The sequence below is a fragment of the Bidens hawaiensis genome, unplaced genomic scaffold (assembly GCF_021521415.1).
Source record: "Bidens hawaiensis isolate Kalapana, Puna unplaced genomic scaffold, B.hawaiensis_p1.1 tig00022895_1, whole genome shotgun sequence".
Classification (NCBI taxonomy): Eukaryota; Viridiplantae; Streptophyta; class Magnoliopsida; order Asterales; family Asteraceae; genus Bidens; species Bidens hawaiensis.
Genome location: NW_027493581.1, coordinates 256,811 through 279,880, shown reverse-complemented (window position 1 = coordinate 279,880; position 23,070 = coordinate 256,811). Strand labels below are relative to the sequence as shown.

The 23,070-nt window shown below is 33.7% G+C and overlaps 1 protein-coding gene and 1 long non-coding RNA gene across 2 annotated transcripts; both read left to right on the top strand.

The window, feature by feature from the left end:
- Positions 1-12,278: 12,278 nt before the first annotated feature.
- On the top strand, positions 12,279-13,761 carry LOC143566494 (uncharacterized). Its single transcript, XM_077053180.1, has 5 exons — positions 12,279-12,471; positions 13,068-13,203; positions 13,282-13,373; positions 13,448-13,571; positions 13,648-13,761. Exons 1-5 carry the CDS (start codon positions 12,338-12,340, stop codon positions 13,759-13,761), a joined length of 600 nt encoding a protein of 199 aa, XP_076909295.1. The 5' UTR covers positions 12,279-12,337.
- A 3,271-nt stretch (positions 13,762-17,032) lies between these two features.
- On the top strand, positions 17,033-18,716 carry LOC143566489 (uncharacterized). The gene is made up of 3 exons (XR_013141240.1): positions 17,033-17,115; positions 18,372-18,447; positions 18,547-18,716. It is a non-coding gene; the product is annotated as an uncharacterized LOC143566489 (long non-coding RNA).
- The last annotated feature ends 4,354 nt before the right edge of the window (positions 18,717-23,070 follow it).

Here is a 23,070-nt window from a genome sequence, read left to right as displayed (position 1 = left end):
AGTGCAGGGCGGATTCTTTTGTCCTTATATATTGATGATATGGTTATTACTGGTGATGATCATGATAGTATTGAGTCAATGAAGCGTGATTTGGCTCATCGGTTTGCCATGAAGGATTTGGGCTTGCTACGCTATTTTTTAGGTATTTATGTAGCTCAGTCTATGAAAGGTTATCTCCTTTCCCAGACTAAATATATATCTAATTTTTTTCACCGTGCACGACTCTCTGACAATAGAACTGTAGATACTCCTCTTGAAAACAATACAAGATATTCTGCCAGTGATGGTGTTCCTCTACCAGATCCGAGTATATATCATACCGTTGTGGGAAGTTTGGTTTATCTTACAATTACTCGCCCGGACATAGCTCATGCCGTTCATGTGGTTAGCCAGTTTGTAACCGCTCCAACTTCTATTCACTGGGCATTGTACTGCATATTATGAGATATCTCCGTGGCACTCAATTTCAGAGCCTCTTGTTTCCCTTGACATCCTCTCTCGAGTTGAAAGCCTATAGTGATGCTGCTTGGCAGTGACGAAGCTTGGACTTAGTCACGGGAGTGACCAAAATCATGGACCCAAAATTTTCCAGTTGACGATTCGGTTCGTGTCAGTTATTCGGTTCAGTTTGGTTCGAGTCGGATCAAATAGCCTCCTTCAATTTTGAGTTTTATAAAAACAAACTTTTGCTATTCGACTACTATTTTGTAACTTTTGTTTATAAAAACTGCGAGGTTTTATAAAAAAAAAATCAAACAATGGGGTATTATATATAAAAAGAAATCAGTGATGACCGTTAACCGTTTGGAAAAATACATTGGGGGTGACCGAGCTTAATACCTATAAAAATTTTCAAGAAAAATCGCAAAACTTACACCATTAACCGAAAAAACGGCAGTGACCGGGGCCACCCCCGATCCCCAGAAGCTGCGCCCCAGCTGATTGGGAAGGTGACCGTAATTATCATAAATCCACAATCGGTTTCTTTATTGTTCTTGGTGATTCATAATCTCCGAGAAAAGTAAGAAAAAAGATGTCGTTTCTAGGTCTTCCACTGAAGCTGAGTATCATGTTATGGCTGTGACTACATGTGAGATAAAGTTAAAGAATAATAAAGCAATAAATTTGATTGTTTATTGGATTACATCGAAACAGAAGGCAAGCGGGCAACAAGCTGCGCCGCTACCCCTTTTTAAATCGATATGGGGGTTAGCATTTCTCAGCCTACTCCCCTACATTATGATAATAAAAGTGTTATGCAAATTACAAATAATTCTGTTTTCCATGAGTGGACGAAACACATTGAGATAATTGTCATTTCACTCGTCATCATCTATAGCGTGGGACCATCTCGCTTCCATTTATCCCATCGCCCTTGCAGATTTTTACGAAGGCTCGGTCGACACCTCATTGTTGTTTATTGTGTGACAAACTCTCAATGCATATTATTGTTGCATTGTGAGTTTGAGGGGGGATGTTAGCCTAATAAGTTTGGGCTATTTTATGTTAGGTTTTTATTGGGCTTTTCTATGTTTAGTTGGGTTTATGTGTTGGCTATATATAATCTTTATGTTCTCTTTATAATACTACTTTTGACAATAATAAAACCCTAGCCATCTGTAAATGTGTTTACCGTTCTACAAAATTATTTTTATGACATTCAGTACCCACTAATACATGCTGTTTTAACGTGTGATGGTTTTTTTTGAAGTAGATATATACGTGTTTGAGTAGTGTTTTTAAAAAGTTTCTAGTTGGTTTAACTCATGAGGCAATCTTTAGGCATGTATTTTAAAAGCAACCATACTATGTATAACTCAACTAAAGAAATGGTATTAAATAATTACGGGTGATAACTAAAAGAATATCGGTAAATCGGAAATCTCATTCTCATATTTAGTTGTTCACTCGCGTACCATAGTTGGGTAACGGGTATACTCACGTTTTTGTTTTCTTAAAGGAAAATTGGAAATAAATAATCCCAACTTTTGTGTGTTGGCCGATAATAATTCCAACTTTTAAAATCACTACCAGCGGTCCCAACTTTCAACTATTTTTGTCTCAATGGACCTCCATTAAAAAACACTTAACGCTGTTAAGTTTTTTTTTCGAGTTTTAAACCGATGTTTTAGGGCTTTTGATCGGAAGAACGATACGATTCAACTTATGTAAAAATTATCACGAAACGGTGTGAGAAAAGGAGGTACTGTTTGCTGAGCATGTTCGAAGTTGGAGGACAGCTATTGAAGAAGATTTTAGCATCATATTTCATGCGCATATTATCAGCTAAATCTTTTCAATTATCTAGCTTATTTACTTTTTATTTTATTTTTGTTTTTATTTTTAGGTTTTTAGTTTTTGTAGTCCGACTTTATTTTATTTTATTTTTATGTTCGTTTTAAGTCGTCCTTATCCTTGCATGGAGAACAATGCAAAATTTAAGTGTGGGGATATGATATTTGAGTCATAGTTAATTTTATAAAAAAATTATATATATATGTATATATATATATATATAGGGTTTGGATCAAATACAAATGAAATTAACGTGCTAAACGTGAAAATCAAGTAGAGTAATTATATATACAAGTAGAGTAATTATGTAATTACTCTATGGTATAATTACATAATTACTCTACTTGTATATATAATTACTCTACTTAATTCTTATGTTTAACAAGCTAATTTTATTTGTACGTTAACCCTCCTATATATATATATATATATATATATATAAAGAAAAAAAATTGAAAAAAAAGTGTTGAAAAATGTCCCTTGAATATAGTCTTTTGCACTAAAAATGGAAGATGATGATAAATATCGGAAATTGGTTTTTCAAACTATTAATAATAAGAGATAATATAAAAGGAAACACACTTAACTTGTGATGTGTCGGTAGACTCAGCCTTGAGAATTAAATGGCAGTTTGATAGTTGGTTTTAAATGAAGAAATATGATTTTTAGTGGGAAACATGTTAGTCCGTGGAAAACATGAGATGAAAGGTCGAGCCATACTTAAGCCTTATTTTTAGTTTGATTGTAGAAAAATTATAAAATTTAAAGAAATTTGAATATGTTATTCTGCAGTGCTTGGGTAGGTTTAACGTTAGAGTATGCCAAGTAGCCGGTGATATATCCTAAATCATGCACTTCTAGCTTTAGTAGTTAACACTTCATAGGCATATGGTTTTATATACTAAATTCTTGTATTGATGGGATGCCTCGGGTTCGGAGACCACGGGTCGTTTTACGATTTATCATCTGGGTATCTTCGGATATTTAAAAAAAATTAATTAAAAAGCTTTTAAGCATGAAACCCGCAGTTTACTGCCATCAAACTCACTTACATCAAATACAGTGAAGGAAAATCTATATGATCCAGTGATCATCCCGCTGTTAGTCATACGTGGTCCTCTTACTTGCGTCCCATACCATTAAGAACAGGATCAACTAGAGACACGGCGTATGTAAACAGACAGATGAAAACTTGTAAAATCACTGGTGGTAATGAGCCTGAGGTGTTGTTTGATAACAGGGGTATGCCATGTAGTTGAGAACACTAGCTAGTTAGTTGAGTTAATATACCTTAATCGTATCTAATGGCTGCTTTGGTAGACTTTGATTCTTAAATTTAGGTGGATATGCAATACCCTTGATCGTATTAACTATTCATATAAAAAGTGCAACAAAGTTTTGATCTGCTAATTATGAGGTTTAAGTCAAGTTAGGGTGGCTTGGTCCAGTAAGAACTAAAATAAAACAGGTATTGACTGTGGGTTCCACTAGATTATCAAAGAATAAAATTGTTGGATCTTACTTGTTCCGGTAAAGACCAAGACATGGGTTTCAGTGGACAACAATATCGGTGTTCGCGTTTGTTGCGTTTTTCTAAGCTTTAAGATAATTCATATGTTTTTAAAGCCGTATCTTCCAATTTTAATTCCATTGTATAAGACTTTTTCAGGGACGAAAAAAGAGTAAGTGTGGAGATATTTGATATAATAATAAATATATATGCATCCAGTGTATTTTTTATGTAGTATTTTATTAGTTTTTATTTAGAATTTATATACTACTAACTTTTTAATATTTGGTAGGTCTCGGTCGTTAAAAATGGTTAAAAAGAAGAAGAAAAGAGAAGGAAACAAGCTAAAACGAAGAACCGATAGAACCAGGAAGAGAACCGGTCCAACTGGCAAACGAATCGGGACCAAAATAACTCCCCACGCTGCACGACCAAATAAGGGAAGCTTGGTAGAGCAGCGCGACCAAATTCCTCACGCCGCACAACCAAATAAGAGGAGCTTGGTAGCGCGACGCCACGAGCCTAATTTCTAGATTATTCCTCATTTTGAGCCTTAATCAATATATAAACGTCATTAACATAAACCTGAAGGAGATCAGACATTAACCAGCCGTTGTGGACGAAAATTAAGCTTAGGATTGAAGGTTTTTGAAGCATTGGAAGGCTCGGAATCATACGATGAAGCTCCTATCATCCAAGACCAAAGACTACGAGTTTTATCGCCTTTAATCTTTCATTCTTTAGATTTGCACCTCTCCGAGGATTAAGCATTTGCACCTCTCTGAGGACATGGTTGAGGATATAAATTCTTGGAGACGCTGGATTAAGACTAAGGACTTTTAGGAGAAACGTAGAGTTTTGATTATATTTTTTTCATAGGGGGCGTTTCTTCACCTTATTTCGAGTGAAAATGATATATTACTATAATACCCTATCCTCAAATTAGTATTTATAACACATATTTAATATTAAGTGCTAATATCACTACTATTAATTTTCCATATTTAGTATCACTATTATTACTATAACACATATTTAGTATTGATCTATTCATTACTAATATCACTATTATTAGTATAACACATATTTAGTATTCATTACTAATATCACTATTATTATTGATCACATGCATATTGTTTTCGAGCCAGGGATCTCTCTAGAAGCAACCTCTCTATCCCTTGGGATGGAGGTACGGTTTGCCTACATCCCACCCTCCCCAGACCCTGCTAACAGTTTTGCTGTTGGTGGATTTATACTGGGTATGGTTATTGTTGTTGTAATCTTTCGTTCTTTATTATTTTCACCATGAATTCCAACGTTCTTGTTTTATTTGATTTTAAGATTCTTGGCTAAAACTTTTAAGATTGCCTAAGCTTTGTGATGAACCATTTTGATATTTGATTTTATTTGGATTGTTGCTTTTCGTTATGGTTTTATGAATCATAAAAATTTGATTTCGCTTATTCAATGCATATGTGTGCTTGGTTTTATTTGGTGAATTATATTGTTTCACAGAGTCTTTGGCGATTGTCTGTCATATAATAGGATTATGTTAGGTCATTTACTGTGTGTTCTTGACTAGTTTGTGATCGATTTATAATAGATTATAGAAACAATGTCGTTAATCAAATAAATAAAAATGTATTGCTAACCTAAAAAGTTGTAAGATGATAGATTATTTGATAGGTCTTGGTTGATTAAGATTGCTAGATTTAGTTATTCGTAAGGAGTCCGTGTCGGTTTGATTGTTCAACTTTGTATGCTGAGTCAATTAAATTTATTAAACTGCATTTGATTTCCGCGTTGTAAGGTAGGATTTCACATAAAGGAACTTGTTCATAATTAATTAGGTGACCGTAAGGAAACTTAATATTTAAAACCGGTTTGCGTTAAAACTTATTAGAAACCCATATGTGTCCTCTTGAGAAGGGTCAGGGTCCTGTTTGGGTTTTCTTTAAAGCGTTTATTTTACGATCCCAGTTCCATAACAAATATTTCCCGGTTAATTGATAATTGCAACTTAGAGAATTCTAGCCTAGGTAGTTTCTCATCATCATCTGATTAAAATCAACTTAATTGTCTTTTGTTTAAATTACTAGTATTTTCTTATTTAGTTTTTTTTTTAATAATAGTTTAAATTTTAGTATTTTAGTAAAACCCCCTAAAATAATATAAACAAATAGTCGTGTCAGTTAGTCGAGTTTAATTAGCTAGTTAACGTAATTTAAAGAGTCTCGTGAGTTTGATATCCGGACTTACTTAGTTTTACTAGAGTCGATCGGTACACTTGCCGGTTAGTAATTTTAGTTGAGTTTAAGAGTCTAGAATTATTACTTAGTGTCTAGATTAGTGTATTTTAGTTAATACATTATATAACTACTTTTAAAACATCAACTAGTATGATGGGTGAGGGAATCTATTTGGCTTATAAACCTCACATCAGTTACCCATACAATCCATGTGGGACAAATCTCATACCTTGCAATGGTTTCAGTCTGTAACAAGATAGGTCCGCCCCTAATAACAAGTACAAGGTGAAGCTAGGCGTAATTTGACAAAAGTCAAATGTTGGTCAACTGAAGTTTCATAGATAAGTGAGTTAAAGTCTAAGGGGGTGTTTGTGATTCCTTATTTTACCTCCTTATAACTTTTCATTAAGTTAATAAGTTATAACATTTTCACATATGAAATTTTTCCTCTCACAATATAAGTAATCCCAAACACCTTTTACTTTTCAAAAAGTTAATAAGTTATAAATTGATGAAAATAAGTAATCCCAAACACCCCCCTAAGACTAAGTTTAGCTTACTGGTGGGTGACGCTGATGTGCTGAAAGCGGTCTATAAAATATTAACCTAACATAGACACTCTAGTTTTAAATTTACAAATCTAGACTATCCTAATGCTAGACCACTAGACAGGCAAGTGTACCTATCGACTGTAGTAAAGCCTAATGAAGTCCGGATATCGAACCCAAATGACACTAACGACACCTAAACTAGACTCTGACTAAAAACTTATATAAATATATTTAATTGATTTTTGTGTTTTTTATTTATTAACTATTAACTAAAGAATACTTAAAGTAAAACTGATACCGAAGCTAATTATTTTTGAATTTTTATTTATTTTATTTTAAAACTAATAATTAATTAAACTAAACTAATTTAGGAAAAATAAATTAAAGCTCTAAGACTTAGACAAAGACAATAATTAGAAGGGTGTTACCTAGGCTTGAAATCCTATTTGTGAATCTTGGACACTTATCGGCTATGGAAACCGTGATGGAACCGGGATCTAAAGATACGACGCACTAGATATCCTAGTGGATCCCTGATCATTCTCTGGGTGCCAGCTAAAAGGAAAACCTAAGGGACGTATGACGCAAACCGGTTGGTTAGATTACCTCTTAGTCTCTCCAACAATATTAAAGTACTCTAATGACTAGATCACCTCTCAGTCTCACTAATCACAATACATCCGGGAGTGTAAGGGACGTAAGGAGTAACCTAAAGATGCTCAAAAAGACTTATGATAACAAAAATCAAAAGACAATAAGGGAGAAATCCACTCTCGTGTAATCTATACCCAAACCACCTAATGACTAAGACAACCCCAACTATCTAGTACCTTTCAGTCTCAAGATAGATAGAACACTTAAAATTTCTAAACCCTCAAACAATAGTTCCTATGGAATATGTCGACTATAAACCATAAACTAGTTACGAACACACAGTAGGTAACCTAATATACGTTTACACATGAAAGACTTTCACAAAGACACATATGAAACAATTGAATAAAAGTAAATTAACAATAAGTATGCATATTCATCTTTTCAAATACCAATAAGTTGGTTACAATAATATTAGTCCAACACCAATAGCCAATAAAACCAATAAGCAAACCAAAACTTAACAAATATTTATTCAAAACCTAGGCAAGTAAAAGAGTTTAGCCAATAATCATGCTCAAGAAACTACAATAAATAAGTTCAACACCAAGTTCAGAAAAAAATAATAAAGTTAAACCAATAGAATCGTGTTTAAATGAGTAGATATGAACTCGAAACACAAAGCTCCTATTTTCTTCTTGTGATGCCTTTTGATGCTGGCTGTCACCTAGCTGCCGCCTTCTGTCTCCTATCTTCCACGGCCTCTCTCTAATTTAATATTTGTTTAATATTTGGAAGTTGCCTTGTGTTCCAAAACAATAATAATTGTTCCGTTGATTTTCCTTCCTTTAATAATAATAATAATATGCGGCTCCCTCTCCAAAGATAATAATAGCAATAATAATTTCGAGAGGTCTGTAGGGATTTTATTCCGATCAATATATATTCCACTTTTAGGGTGCTCGGTGTCTTTGGTTGTGTGGGATTTTGTTAGATCGTGGTATAAAGTTTCACCTATCTTTGCCTTCTCGATTAAAGATTTATTGAAGATTTACGTTCATTTGGGCTTGGGGAGTCTTCCAAGGTATTGTTATATTACTTGTTGGAGCATATGGAAAGCTAGGAATGAAAGAATTTTTCAAGGAAAAGAGATTAAGATTGAAGACATCATAGGAGATATAAAATCTTTTGGTTTTTTGTGGTTTAAGTATAGGTCCAATTTCAAGTCTATTGATTGGACTAAGTGGTGTAATTTTACCTTTATGTAAGTTTGAGTTTTGAGTCTCCTTCCCGGGTTGTGGGGAGGGGCGAGGCCGTTGTTGTCGGTTTGTTACCGGCTTGTTTATAAAAATTTACTTTAAAAAAAAATATATATATTCCACTTTTAATTCCTTGCGTCTTCACCGCCTCTTCTTTCTATCTTTCTAAACCCAAGACTCATATGGGTCCAACCTAAATCAAAAAGAAAAACAACTTATTAGACTACCAAAATCTTATTATTATTATTATTAGATGCGTTTATCTTTATATATATATATATATATATATATATTCTCATATTAGTAAAATACCATATATAGCTATAATAATAATAATTAGTATAATATATTTCGACTCTTCATTCGTCGGTCTCAAGCTTAGTAAAAGTGTTCAATTTTAGCTTATTGTCTTTTGAAACCATTAAACTCACACATGAACCAAAAAATAATAATATTCAATAAAAACTTAGCTCAAAAACACTTAAAAGTATAAGGAATATTTATATAACAATATGTATAAATGAGACCATATCAGACACACGCACTCTCCGCTATCTCATCCATTTTAATGGCATTACTCAAAGAAAAAAAAAAGGGTGCCTGCCCTCTATAGTGCCAGCACAACAATATCAAGGGAAAGATATTCTTTTTCAACCAATCAAATTGTCAACTCATCTTTTTATAAGAAAAATATTTAATTATAAATGGTTTTTTACTAAATCTTTACGAGTTGTTGAGTGAATGTCCAACGCACGCGTGACGGTGAGTCGGTGACGTGATGGTACTTTTTGTTAACTAACCCATTGGGGTAAGGTTTTTTTTCCAAATGATTAAATCCATTCACCTACCATTCACTTACCTTTTTATAAAAACCAAAGATTCAATGATAAACGTTTTTTTTTATTAAACCATTACGTGTTTTTGAGTGAAATGTTAGTGAATCCCAATACAATTGGTCTAACTTCTATCTTTTGTCTACTTTTTTACTTTACAATTTACTTGATCTATGAAATTCGTTTTTAATGTTTGTCATCTTTTAAACGGACAAATATAAACGAATTTTCATGTAAGGCCCCCGAACCGGGATCCCTACTTTCTCGCTGGTTGATTTACTCATTCACATAATTCGTAAAATCAGAGTTAATTAAAAACATTTCGCGGAAATAAAAGTCAATCATTCATAAACAACATAAAACATCTTGTCTTAGAAATAACATAACATAAGTTTTAAACATAAAACATAAATGACACGAGTGTCTTCTTCATAGCGATGTTAGTCTTCTTCTTATTGCCACGTGTCCTCATCAAGCAACTTGTCTCATTCTACTTGACTGCATGCATACTAAAAGTCAGCTACGCTGAGTGAGTTATAGTTAATTAACACACATTACATTCACCTTCTTACCATTACGCGTCCGAAGATACATATTAATACTTACATGTCCGTCTATCATTCAATCATATATACATACATTCATACATTCATACTTCTTACTGAACACATACCTCGGATACTATAAAGATCCGGTCCTCACTTACCTTGGATATTATAAGGGTCCAGACCCTACATACCTTGGAATCAATAAGGATCCGGTGTCCTACATACCTTGGATCTCCTTAGAGTCTAGTCCCTTTTTACCTTGGATATTATAAGGGTCCAGTGCCCTACATACCTTGGTTATTATTAGAACCCGGTGCCCTCTAACATAACATACCATTTTACCTTCATTACATTTCCTTTCTATTTCTTTCAATCATAACTAATATAACATCACATGCATACTAGTTAAACAATGCATATCATTCACATTCATACACAAACATATATCTAATATACACTTATCATTTAAGTTAAGTGTATAAATCTAAACATATCGCATCTCCTTCTTCCTTTCTCACTAACCACTGTTGCCTCCATCATCGGCCTCCATGGCCTCCGGCCACCAAGCTAACGGGAAGAAGAAGGAAGAAGTTGGAGTTAGTGGTTTCGCTTGGAGCATTTCGCATAACCGAATTCGCATGGCCGGTGTCGCATGACTCGTTTCGCGTGACCGGGTTTCGCTTCGCTTAAGGGTTTCTCGCATGGGTAATTTCGCATCGGTTTCTCGCGTGGGTGGTTTCGCATAGGTTTCTCGCGTGATTTGTTTCTCTCTTTTTTTTCCTCGTACCAGCTCTCATCGGGTTTCGTCAGTTCACATATGGGCTCGGTTTGGGGTGTGGATCTGGGTTGTTTTTGGTTTGATTACCCATCCTCGGGTTGCGTGCAGATCTTCCGTTCACCGGAGGTGGACAGGGGTAATGTTTTGGGTTCGGATCTATGCTCGAGTCTGCTGTTTCAAGTTTCGGGTTTCGGAGCTCCGGGTTTTGATGAACCCGTTCACACCAAAATGTTTTAGTTTGCATTTTCGTCACTTTCACAAACTTATGTACTATTATTATTATTGTTTGAACTCGTTTATTAAGTTCGTTTATACCGGTTTGGGTTCGGCTCGTGTATTCATTTTTCACTAAATCTAAGATGGAAACGAAATGAGAAAGGAAACGAATATTATTTATAAACATACCTTAAAGGTTAGATCTTGATTAGATGGAGTTGGATTTGGATTGTTTGTATTCAGGAGGTTTATGTTGTGTATAAGTGTGTGTGTACAATGATTGAAATGATGATGGTGGAATGATAAGGATGGAAATCTAGGGTTTAGAGGTTTAAATAGGCAAAGCCCAAAGGCTTTGGCCCATATTCCCTCTTAGGTCCAATAACCTCCTATTAATATCATCCATGCTCCACATATTATTCAATTAATTATAACGACATAACGTGACACACGACTAAAACGAGATTATATTACTTATAATTGAAACGAGGACGTTACATTTCAGCCACCAAACATGTTTAAAATGAATGTTTGGTTCATTTACGATTATAGGGGGTGTTTGGCCTAGCTTATTTAATCATGTTTATAGCTTTTTTTTTTTTTTTTTAAATAAGCTTAGTTTGATGTTTGTTTTAGCTTTTTAAGCTTATGCTTATAAGCTTATATAAGCTAATTTGAAGAAGCTTATTTGAAGATGGTTTTTTAGCTTATTTGAAGAAATTTATTTGTGTTAGGGTGTAAGTTACTCATTTGCTCTCAAATGATGGTGGATTAAAAATTATTGAAGCAACTTATTAATATAACAAATTAAAGAATGGTGGATTTAACAACTTATTATCAACTTGTAGAATATAAGCTAATCCAAACAGTTAAAAAGAAGCTTACTAAATAATAAAAATAAACTATAGGGCACTTTAAAATATACAGCCCATCAAATAAGTGGAAGATTCATTAAACTGTGAAACATTGTCCTACCATAATGTAATGTGCTTCCAATGCCAATAAAAAGTAACTCATCCAATGGTATTTAACATCTAAAAAACTGCTAAATAAAATACGTCCCAAGCCGAAATATCACAAGTACCATCTCATCGTGGGCCATCGCACATGAAACTATAACCAAAATCCTTCCAAAAAATGAAAGCTAGGCCAAACACCCCTTACCGGTCAAGTATCAAATATGAATTTTTATTTTTTGTGTTAAAAAAAATCCGCAAAGTTAAATCCATTCCCATTCATATTCGTCTTCCATTGAGCTTTTACAAAAAATCTGCAAATGACAAGGTCAAACCGTCGGTCAAAGAAGCGATCAAAAACCCTCAAACCAAAATGTAAGCAAATTCCTCTTCACAAAATCAAATCAATCTTTAAAAATCTTGTCATTTTGCTTACAGCAAAAATTAGGGCAAAATGTGAATCACAACCCATCATCATCAGCCCAAAGGTTAAGAAGTACTGGCTGCAAAGGTACAGCTTATTTTCCAGGTACGATGAAGGCATCAAAATGGACGAAGAAGGATGGTTCTCCGTCACACCGGAGGAAATTGCCGTCCGCCACGCCCAGCGGACCGTCCGCGGTGGAGTTGTCGTCGATTGCTTTGCCGGTGTGGGCGGTAATTCCATTCAATTTGCTGCACTGTAAGTTTGACTTTTTTTAGTCAAAGATTGATAATTTGCTACATTGGGTCGAACCTGTTTAGCTAAACGGGTCGGGGTTGGGTCTACCCGGCAGGTTCACGGGTTGACCCGTTTATTATTTATTTTATTTTTAAAAAAATCTGTTTTATGCAACAAATTAAATTTAATTGGTTTGTTCGGGTTTACATGTCTGGCACGATTATAGGGTTTGGGTCGTTTTCAGGTTCATGCCAAAAATTTTTGGGTTCATGTCGGGTTTCACACACCAACCTGTTAAAACTGCTTAACGCCCTAGGTTGATGTATTTTAAATGTTTGTACTTTGTATCGTGCCAAATTTTCGCGTTTGTGTTAGGTTGGGACCCCTCAACCTGCGAAAACGATCCGTTTAACACCCAAGGTTGAATTATAATAGTTTTTGTTACTGGTTATAATATTATTTTAAATGTTTGTACTTTGTATCGTCTCAAATTTTTACGTTTGTGTCTGGTTGGACTCGTTAACCTACGAACACGACCCGTTTAACACCCCCCAAGTTGAATAATAATAATTTTTGCTCCCCGGTTACAATATGTTTCGAATGTTTGTAATTTGCAGGGGATATCATGTTATTGCTGTAGATATTGATCCGAAAAAAGTTGAAATGGCATCAAACAATTCAAAGATTTATGGTGTGGATAGCTATATTGATTTCATAGTTGGAGACTTTTTGCAACTAGCACCATCTCTAAAGGTATTATTATTTGTCACTTATTAGTAGTTATGCCATATCATTGTATGAAACTTCATCGTTTAGCATTTTTAATGTTAGGGAAATGTAGCATTTCTTTCGCCACCATGGGGAGGTCCATCATATAAGACGACAGAGAATTTTACTCTCGACTTACTTAAGCCAGTTGACGGGTATACGTTTATTTCTTTTATTTTTTTTTCTAATTAAATGTTCTCTATTTCATTTAATTGCGGTCTTTATACAGGTACACATTGTTTCAAGTGGCTCAAACAATAACTCCAAACATCATAATGTTTTTGCCACGTAATGTCGACATTTGTCAAGTTGAACAACTCTCTTGGCTGTCTTCTCCGCCTTTAAATGTGGAGGTTATATATTTATTTGTAACTTGGTGGTTACTATATTTGTGATGTGAATAACTTATAACTGGTTTGATAATTTCAGATCGAAGAAAATTATGTACGGGGATCGTTAAAGGGTGTAACGGCTTATTTTGGTAAAACTGCATATTGGGGTGTAGCTCAGGAAACAAGTTCAGTTCATATCTGCGAGGTTTAACTTCTATGGTTAACTGATGTATTCTGCAGCAGTGACTTGAGTGCCTTATTTCTGGATGAGTTATGTATATGATGATATTAGGATTATAGGATCCTTATTAATCAGATTGCAAAAATAGTGTTGTATTTTTTTTTTTAGGAATAGGCTTTTGGTAATTGTTTAGAATGGTTAAACGGGTTTATATAGTGTTAATAGTGTGGCCATGTTTGTCACAGATTAAGATTATGGTTGTTCATAAACCATTAAAACCGGTTCAATCGGATTTAACCTCCCACTATTTAACCTTTATTATTATTATTACTTTGTGTACATAAAGAAGAGCAAAGAAGAAGCTTGGGTAATAATGAAAGATGGAGCTCCAAGTAAAACACAAGTTTCCAACTGGAATCAACATTGGTCAAAATGGGTCAATCGTAACACATTTTAGTACCAACAGGTTTTGACCCGAAGCAGAGTGATACTTTAATAAGGTAGTTTGATTTGATCCGAGCTTATTTTCAGTTGACTTCCAAAGACTGCAACCAATTCTGAAATCTGACCTGCCTTGTCCATTTTAACAGGATTACTTTTGACCCATTAAGTGGATTGGTAGTTCATAGTTTTGTTGTATCCGATTATTAGCCTTACATGTAGTGTTATTTATGATTACGGTGGCGTCTGATTTGAAAATTACATACATGGATTTTTTCAACTAATTTGGAAGTAATATTTGGTAATGGGGATAAATGTGTTGGAGCTTAAGGATAAAAAGTAACGTAAAAGAAGTTAGTTTGTTTATTAACTTCCATGCTCTTCATCTTCCCCAATTAACCCTTATATTAGTCGCTATGGTGTAAAATTGATGCAATTCCACGACCTTAATCCTGAAACAAACAACCATTCATTAGGTGGAGGCGATTGTGAGTCTAGATGATATATTCTCTCTCTGATTACTTCTCATTGTAATTTCGTTGCTTTATTTTTATTTATTCCCGTTTTTTGATAAACAACCACTTGAAAATGCCCATTGATCATCTATTGATGATGGTTCAGGGGTTAGGAACTGGCAAACTTTGTGACCATAAATAAAAATTATCCCGATAATGCGTAGGTGATTACTAAGGAATTTTTAACTATTTTAATTAATTTGCATTTTATTATTTATTTTTATCGGTTTAGCTAGGGCCCATCAGAGTTCAATAGGTAGTTGTCCGTCGATAGCATCATTATTTGGTAATGTATCCAACTGTATTCCAAAGAAGGAGATGACAAGATGTGTGGTTTCTATTATGCATATTGTTTTGGTTGCCTAGCTTTATTGGAGGAGATCAACTATGCACATTTAATAAGCCTTGTGTCTTCATGACACAACCTTTTTTTTTTTTTTTTTTTAAAGTTCAACCTTATTAACACCACGATCAAGAAGTCAATAAGTGCCCTTGTCCTTCATCCTCACCAGATTGATCCTTGTGTACGTCACCATTGACACATTCTTTTCATATTTATAGGGAAGACTGGTCCACTGGTCCTATGGCAATAGCTCTTTGTATTATACTCCAATCTGTTCTGGTTATCATTCTTCCATTAAGAGATATTAGCTCAAACTTAAATCTGACTAGCAAGGCAAATTTTATGGTTTAAACATTGCTGACCCTTGCATGAATACTCTTATTACTACATAACAATGAAAATTTCGATAGGTACGTATTATATTAATCAATATTCTTAGGAGTATGATAAATATAATCAAATCATATCTTCTAACTATAATAAATAAAGATATAATAATAAACCAAACTAATGTATTCTCTCTGATGATTATGCCACGGGTCTTTCAATATCAAAATTTCAATATATATGTGTGTGTGTGTTTTTCTCCTAAATTTATGATAAAAATCAATTCTCTGCATGTCAAGGCAGTTAATAAAGTGAAACATGGTAGGTAAGAGCAGTAGATGGTTCATATGATATTGGTAGTGGATGACATTGTCATAATGAAAAGCATGCTAGTAAACAGCAAAGGTTGTCTGGTCCCCTTAATCCATCAAACTCACAATATGTATTTAAGGAGTGGTAATGTTTTTAGGTCTACATATTTGTTTTCTTCTAAAATGAACATAAAGACATGGACCCCTTTTTACTCCAATACAAGATGCTCCTCATACTAGAATCACTAACACAACAACCCACACTAGTGATAGGTACTAAATGTTTAATGATCTCATCTTCTCATTTTGTTCTTGTTAAATACATATGTATTAGATTATTAGTATTATGGTTCAATTTTGTCTAGTCCACAAGCCTGGGTTAGTTTTCTCTAGAATTAGTTTATGGTTTGTTTCCCATAGTTTAAAATTCTCACCCCATTGAAATTACACGATTTAATTAAAGATGTAGTACGCCTATCACTATTACGCTGCTCACACGTTTAAGTTTATTGACTACTCCTAATCTCAATAAAAGTATTCCTATCCTGGTGTCGGGGCCACTCACGTTGCACGAGTAATGTATAGCTGGACGAAACCAGTAAACCCATAATAATAAACGAGACGAAAAAGTAACAACTTGTGGGCCCAATTCTGTTGTATGATAGGTCAAATATCAAATGTACAATGATAGGTGAAAAGCCTGAGGGTATCAGAAACCCTAGTACTTGTGTCAGGAATCTTAAGTCTTAACTATGTGATACTCCCTTTTGACCATCCAAATCGGTCTGTTGTTCAATGATTTTGATCTTTTACCCACCAAAGATCTTGAATCTTGAATTTCCCACCCACTGAATTGAACACATGCTTTCTACGTACTGCTTTTAAACTCCTTAATTTTTACAGGTTTAGGGTTTTGAGTTGTTTCGTTTTCCATGTGGGTATACTGTCCTACTCATATGCTCCATCTTGCTTAATGCTTCTTCAACTTACATGCAATTAATATTCCAACACTTTCGGTAGATAAACATTTGATCCATTTAATTATATTCCATTCTATTAAACCTTATATATATAGGAGCTAGCTAGTATATTAATATCAAATCACCATATATGTGTGTGTGTGTGTGTGTGTGTGTGTGTTTGAGCTATGAACATGAAGGAAATGAAGAACATGAGAAAGTTTAACATGTGCCGGTCACTTGATGTGACAACATCTTGCATGATACCCGATTGTCGATCGGTTATTCGACCACGGAGGCCAGGTAGTGATCAAACGTTGGTTGAACATACGAGGTTGTTGAGTAACACTAAGTACATTCGACTTGCGGAGCGTCGTGGTTATGTTGTGCCGGCAAGTAGGAGATCGTCGTTGGCGGCTAGTAACAATGTGAAGTTGGACCAGAATGCCCTCCCGTTATCTTCTAACATTACCAACCAAGTCTTTCAGGTTGGTTTTCTATTTATTTGTTGAATCCCATAATGCTGCTTGTTTGTTGGTCCATTTTCATGTTTGATTAATATTATATCATGATATTAGAGAGTATATCATATATGTACAGTTATGGTATTTGGTCTTTCAGATATGTTTACTTCCGTACAGTTTAAGGTAGACGATGTTTTATTTTGAAGGGATGAAATGATTGAAATTCCTTATTATTTGAAAATATTATGCTAGTATCACTTTTGCTATTTGTTTATTTCCTTTCCATATTTTCCCCATGCAATTGCTTCTTTGTATATATAGGATCGTAAATACAAATATATTATTCACTGAATATAAATAGTTTTGAGGAAATATGGAAAGGAAATATATAGATAATAAGAATAATACAACAGAATCTTTTCATATAATAAGGGGATTCCATCCCTTATTTCAATTAACAGTTTTCATAGTTTTATCATTTATGATCAGGTGAAGTACCGGACTCATTACGGCCAGTCTAGACAATAATTTGTATAATCACATTTTGGTGAAACTAAATTAAGTAATAACTAATAAGTTTGTTAGATTATGAAGAAGAATTGAAGGATGACGAATAATGTGTTATTTAAGAAAATTAAAAAAGTTTCTTGCATATAGATAACAGGGAAAAATAACAAAACGTCCATTTAACTTCTAAAAGGTAGCACTGTCTATTTGAATGTGTTTTCCCAAACTATATCTACACCCAAACCAGACAATCAAACTGAAATATAATCATCATCCGACTGGATTTTTATCCAACCAGAAAATGCCACGTGTTGAAAAAATCCCGTCAAACCGACTGGAGTTTCAACTTGATTTTTTGACACCTGGCATTTTCTAGTTGAATTAAAATTCAGTCAGGTATAATGATTATAATCCGGATGAATAGACTAATGTCTTTAAACTTTTTTGAAAGGTGGTCAATCAAATAGACAAAATGTGACTTTATTAAAGTCAAATGGACATTTTAATAATTTTTCCTAATGTATTATTAAAGTCATAATAGAACCATAATATTCTCAATTGATTTTGTTCTTTCTGTTCATTCTTTTTTGTTATGGTTCTATTTTACATTTTTGTTCTCACCCTTGCTCCAAATATACACATCTTTTAAGTCTTTTATATCCTTTTTATGAGTGCATTATATTTGTAAAAGAAAAGGTTTGTGGGTGAGCTGATAAATACAAAAATAACCACCTGTTTGTTGTACTAAGGAATAATAATGTTTGAATACATAGGTGGTTGTGATGAGGGTATCCATTCATTGTCAAGGATGTGCTGGAAAGGTCAAGAAACATTTATCTAAAATGGAAGGTGCAAATTACTCTTCTACCCTTCACAAATAAATTAACGTTCTATTATTAATATTATGATATTTAGATTCGAGAATTAAAATTCATATCTGAATTACAGGAGTTACGTCGTTTAGCATAGATCTGGAGACCAAGAGAGTAACAGTGATGGGACACGTGTCACCAATGGCTGTGTTGGAAAGCATGTCGAAGGTGAAGAAAGCTGAGTTTTGGCCTCCCAATTTAATTCCTATTTAACACAAAAGCAATTGGATATCCTCTTTCTAAAAACATGGATTGTATTTTTTTTTTCATAAAAAAAAGAGATTTATTTCGCAATTTTATTTTTAGATATTATAATAGTTTCAGTTATGTTATTATTATTTTTTTAATGAAAGGCCAAAATTTTATTAAAAAACAAAAGGATTAAGCAAGAAGCCCGAAACAAAAAGGAAGAAAACAACATAAATTACAACGAGCTACACACTTTTATTTTATGTTATTTTAAGTTTATTATTATTAGTTTTTATAGATTTATACAAATGCATTTTAGATTTAATCATTATAAAAATATATATCTAGTCTCGGTTTAATATTATATGCATCGAACTCGATGTGGTTTTGGGCGGTGGTGGTGATGTGCTAAAAGTAGTTATTAATTTATTAACTAAATAAATGCTAATCTAGAGACTAAGTAATAATTCTAGACTCCTAACTTAACTAAAACTACTAACCGGCAAGTGAACCGGTCGACTCTAGTACAGCTAAGTAAGTCCGGATATCGAATCCACGAAACTCTTCTAATTACGTAAATTAACTAATTAGACTCGACTGACTGACACGACTATTTAATTATTATTATTATTATTATTATTATTATAATTATAGGGGGGGGGGTTGGTAAAAACTAATTTTAGGCTAATTAAGAAAAACAAATAAAATAAATAAAAGACAATTAAAGTGATTTGAAAACAGATGACGATGAAAAACCACCTAGGCTAGAATCCCCAAAGTTTCAGTTATCAATTAATTGGAAAAAAAATGCTTTGTTATGGAGCCGGGATCATAAAATAATTATTTAAAAGAAAACCCGAACATGACCCCCGACTCTCCTCAAGAAGACACCTATGGGTTTCTAGTAAATTCTTAAGAACACCGATTTTAATATTAAACTTCCTTACGGTTATCTAATTAATTATGAACGAGTACCTTTATACGAAATCCTACCTTACAGCGCGGAAATCAAAGGCAATTTAATAAATTCTTTCGATATTAACAGACAAAGCTGAAAAATCAAACCTAGACGGACTCTTTACGAAGAACTAAATCTAACAATCTTAATCAACAAAGACCTATCAAATAACCTATCACCTCATAGCTTTTTAGGTTAACCGCACACTTTTATTTATTTGGTTAATAATATTGTTTTATTATCTTATTATAAATCAATCACGAACTAGTCAAGAACACACAGTGAATGACCTAACAGAATCCTATTATATGAATCAATCATCAAAGACTCTATGAAACAATAAAATTCACCAAATAAACCAAGCACACATATGTATCAAATAAATAATATTAAACTCTTTACTGATTCATAAACCCATAACGAAAAGCAAATCCCAAATAAAATAAAACGTCAATCAAAGGTTCATCATAAGCCTAGACCGTCTAAGGGTTTAACCAACAATCATATTCAAGACCAAAAGATAATAAATAGGTTCAAATAATAAATTCACGACGAAAATAATAAATTCAAACCGACTAATAAGGATATTTGAATGAGACAGTGTTGAACCTGGACACTATTTGGTTGAACCAAGTACTTTCTTTCTCTTTTTCTTGTGGTTGCCTTCTGCCTCTCTTTCGTCTCCCCTGATCACGGCTCCAAAGAAAATTAATTATAATGATTCCTTGTCCACCTTTCTTAAGTTCCAAGATTCCCTTTTAAACTTGTTATTGACCGACATGGAATATCTTTCACTTGGGCCGATTTATTCAATATTATCCATCCCAATTAAATCAAAGCTGGCCCACTTTTTTTTTTTTTGCTTTAACCTATTCGGCCTCTTCAAAGCTTCCAAGACACCAAAATAAATTAAATAAACTTCACATAATAAACTGATTCTTTGATTAAATAATAATGTTATAAAAACAGAATTCACATGCCAATATTTTAAATATATATACTACACGTGCATTTGCCATTTAGTATGAAATGTTCATATAATTTAATAATCAAAATTCAAAATTAATATTTAAAGAAAATTGATAATCAAAATAAACTTAAATTGTTTTTTCGGTCTCACGCTTTATAAAAGGTACTCCATTTTAGCTCCTTCTCTCCTAAAACTCTTAAAATCTAAATATGAGCCACTAAGAATAATATTCAATAAAAACCCGACTCAAAATTACTTAAAAATGTAGGAAATATTTATATAATAATATGTATATTTTAGACCACATCAGTGGCGTTGTTGTACGATTCAGGTCGGTATTTATATTATTTGTGATTCTGCTTAACACTCTTCTAGTATTAATTATTTTTATCACCGGCGTTCATTATCGTCAGATAATTTCGAAAGTTCTAGTAATTTCTAAGAGTTACATTCATATATTTAATGTAACAACCCGGCCCGTATTGGCTGACATGTCACAATAAACATGGTTTCTGAACAAAAGAAAAAAAATTATTTATTTACTTGCCAAAAGTATAATACATTAAACAAAGTAAACTTAAGGCTAGTTTACAAACTCGTACAGCTAAAAGATATTTTATTATAATTCTGATGTTTTATTCTGCTCTCTTAATCCCGCCCAAAGTAACCTGCGGTCCTGTATACGAAAATATAAATAACGGAATGAGCCGCATGCTCAGTACGGAATCATAGGCTCAAACAATTAATGATTTAATGAAACATAATTAAGATTGAGCTTACGGTAAACGATACTATACAAGGTAACCATATTATTATATAAATTAAATCGTATCATACGGATGTACCCATGAGTGAAACATAAAACGTGACAACACACAGGTAGCTACTCCTGCATATTTATCACATGAGATGGCGAGTTAGCATACCCGCTATCCATCTCCTTAATCATATTCTAAGATCAATCCATACGCCTCCTAATAGCCATATGTACCACATGTGTACTTAAGAGACGCCGTGAACTGATCTCACCGTCATGGGTGGTGCACATGTTGTCGATGCCGCAACAACATACTCGTGGGACACTCCACGAGAAGCGACACTCAGGGTATCAGAATACAGATGATCTTATTCACATAACTCATAGCAATTATATTATCGTAACATATATCAGAACATGCAATAATGATATACTTAGACATAATACTATCGCATGGCATGAAAGCTAAATCCAATGTTATAATCAGAATTGGAATTCAACGGACAGTCAAGTGAATTGATAATCCAAAGACGTGAGGAGTTTTAAAATATATGTGAACTATGGGTTTATATAAATTGAATATGAAGTAACAAGGAGTGAGGATAAGGATCCGTACATTTAATATTCCAAAGTGATGTATACTTGTTCACAAGCGTTTGTAATAATCTACATATATTATATTTTTGTTTAGAATATGAGTTTTTAGTATTGTAAATTAATATTTTATATGAGTTATGTGTTATTTGTAACATCCGTTAGAAGGTTTCTAAAGTGGGATTTGTCTCCAACACTTTATGGGTGTTCATAAATATGTTAAATGGCCCGATGCACGATCCTTTATTATATATATATATATATAAAATAGTAAACTGTTATGTTGGGTCGGATTTCTTAATAAGAAAGATTGGAATCTTCTCAACCTCCTGAGAAACGGCTAAGTATGGAATACGAGCAAGCCCACACGATCGACCATGGTTTTTTACTACTTCGAGCAAGGTTCTGAATCTTAAATGGTTGATTCTTCTAAGTGTTGAAGGCTTCGAGCAAGCTACACTTCAACGAGCAAGGGTATTCTTCTATCGAGCATGGATTGCCAATCGAGCAAACAGCTTGATCATACAAGTTCCAGCCAAGTGTTACGAGCACAGGATGATCGAGCACATGGGGACGAGCATGGATGCAATAAGAGGATGTCACGTGAATCAAAGCAAAGACTTCGAGCACAGTTCAGTTACTGAGCAAGATTTACATCCGAGCATGATAAAGATTGCTAAATAAGAAAAGCTGAAGACATCAAGAAGAATGAGCTTGCTCGATGGACTTATTCGAGCAAAGTTTGAACAAGTCAAGAGGAATAAAGCTTACTCGAAGAGAATATGTATTCTCCGAAAGAGAATATATTCTAAGTAAAGTATACTCGAGGACACTCTCCGAGCACACCCTTGTATAGGAAGCTTGCTCGAGCAAGGTACATACCTTGCTCGAGGTCTGAAACACTTGTATTAGATTTATCTTTCATTATGTAATGTCTAGGACGTATACATGGAATGTTGGGGTCTATACATAGACATCCTAGGGTACGACTAGGCGACGGTTTTTTTGGCACGCACAATGACAATATTTGCAGACGAATATCAAAAGCCGCCGTCACACAAAACCCCAGACATTCCATTCACTGTATCATTGACGTATCATTTAATATAGTAAATCTTTGTCGTTGAAATAG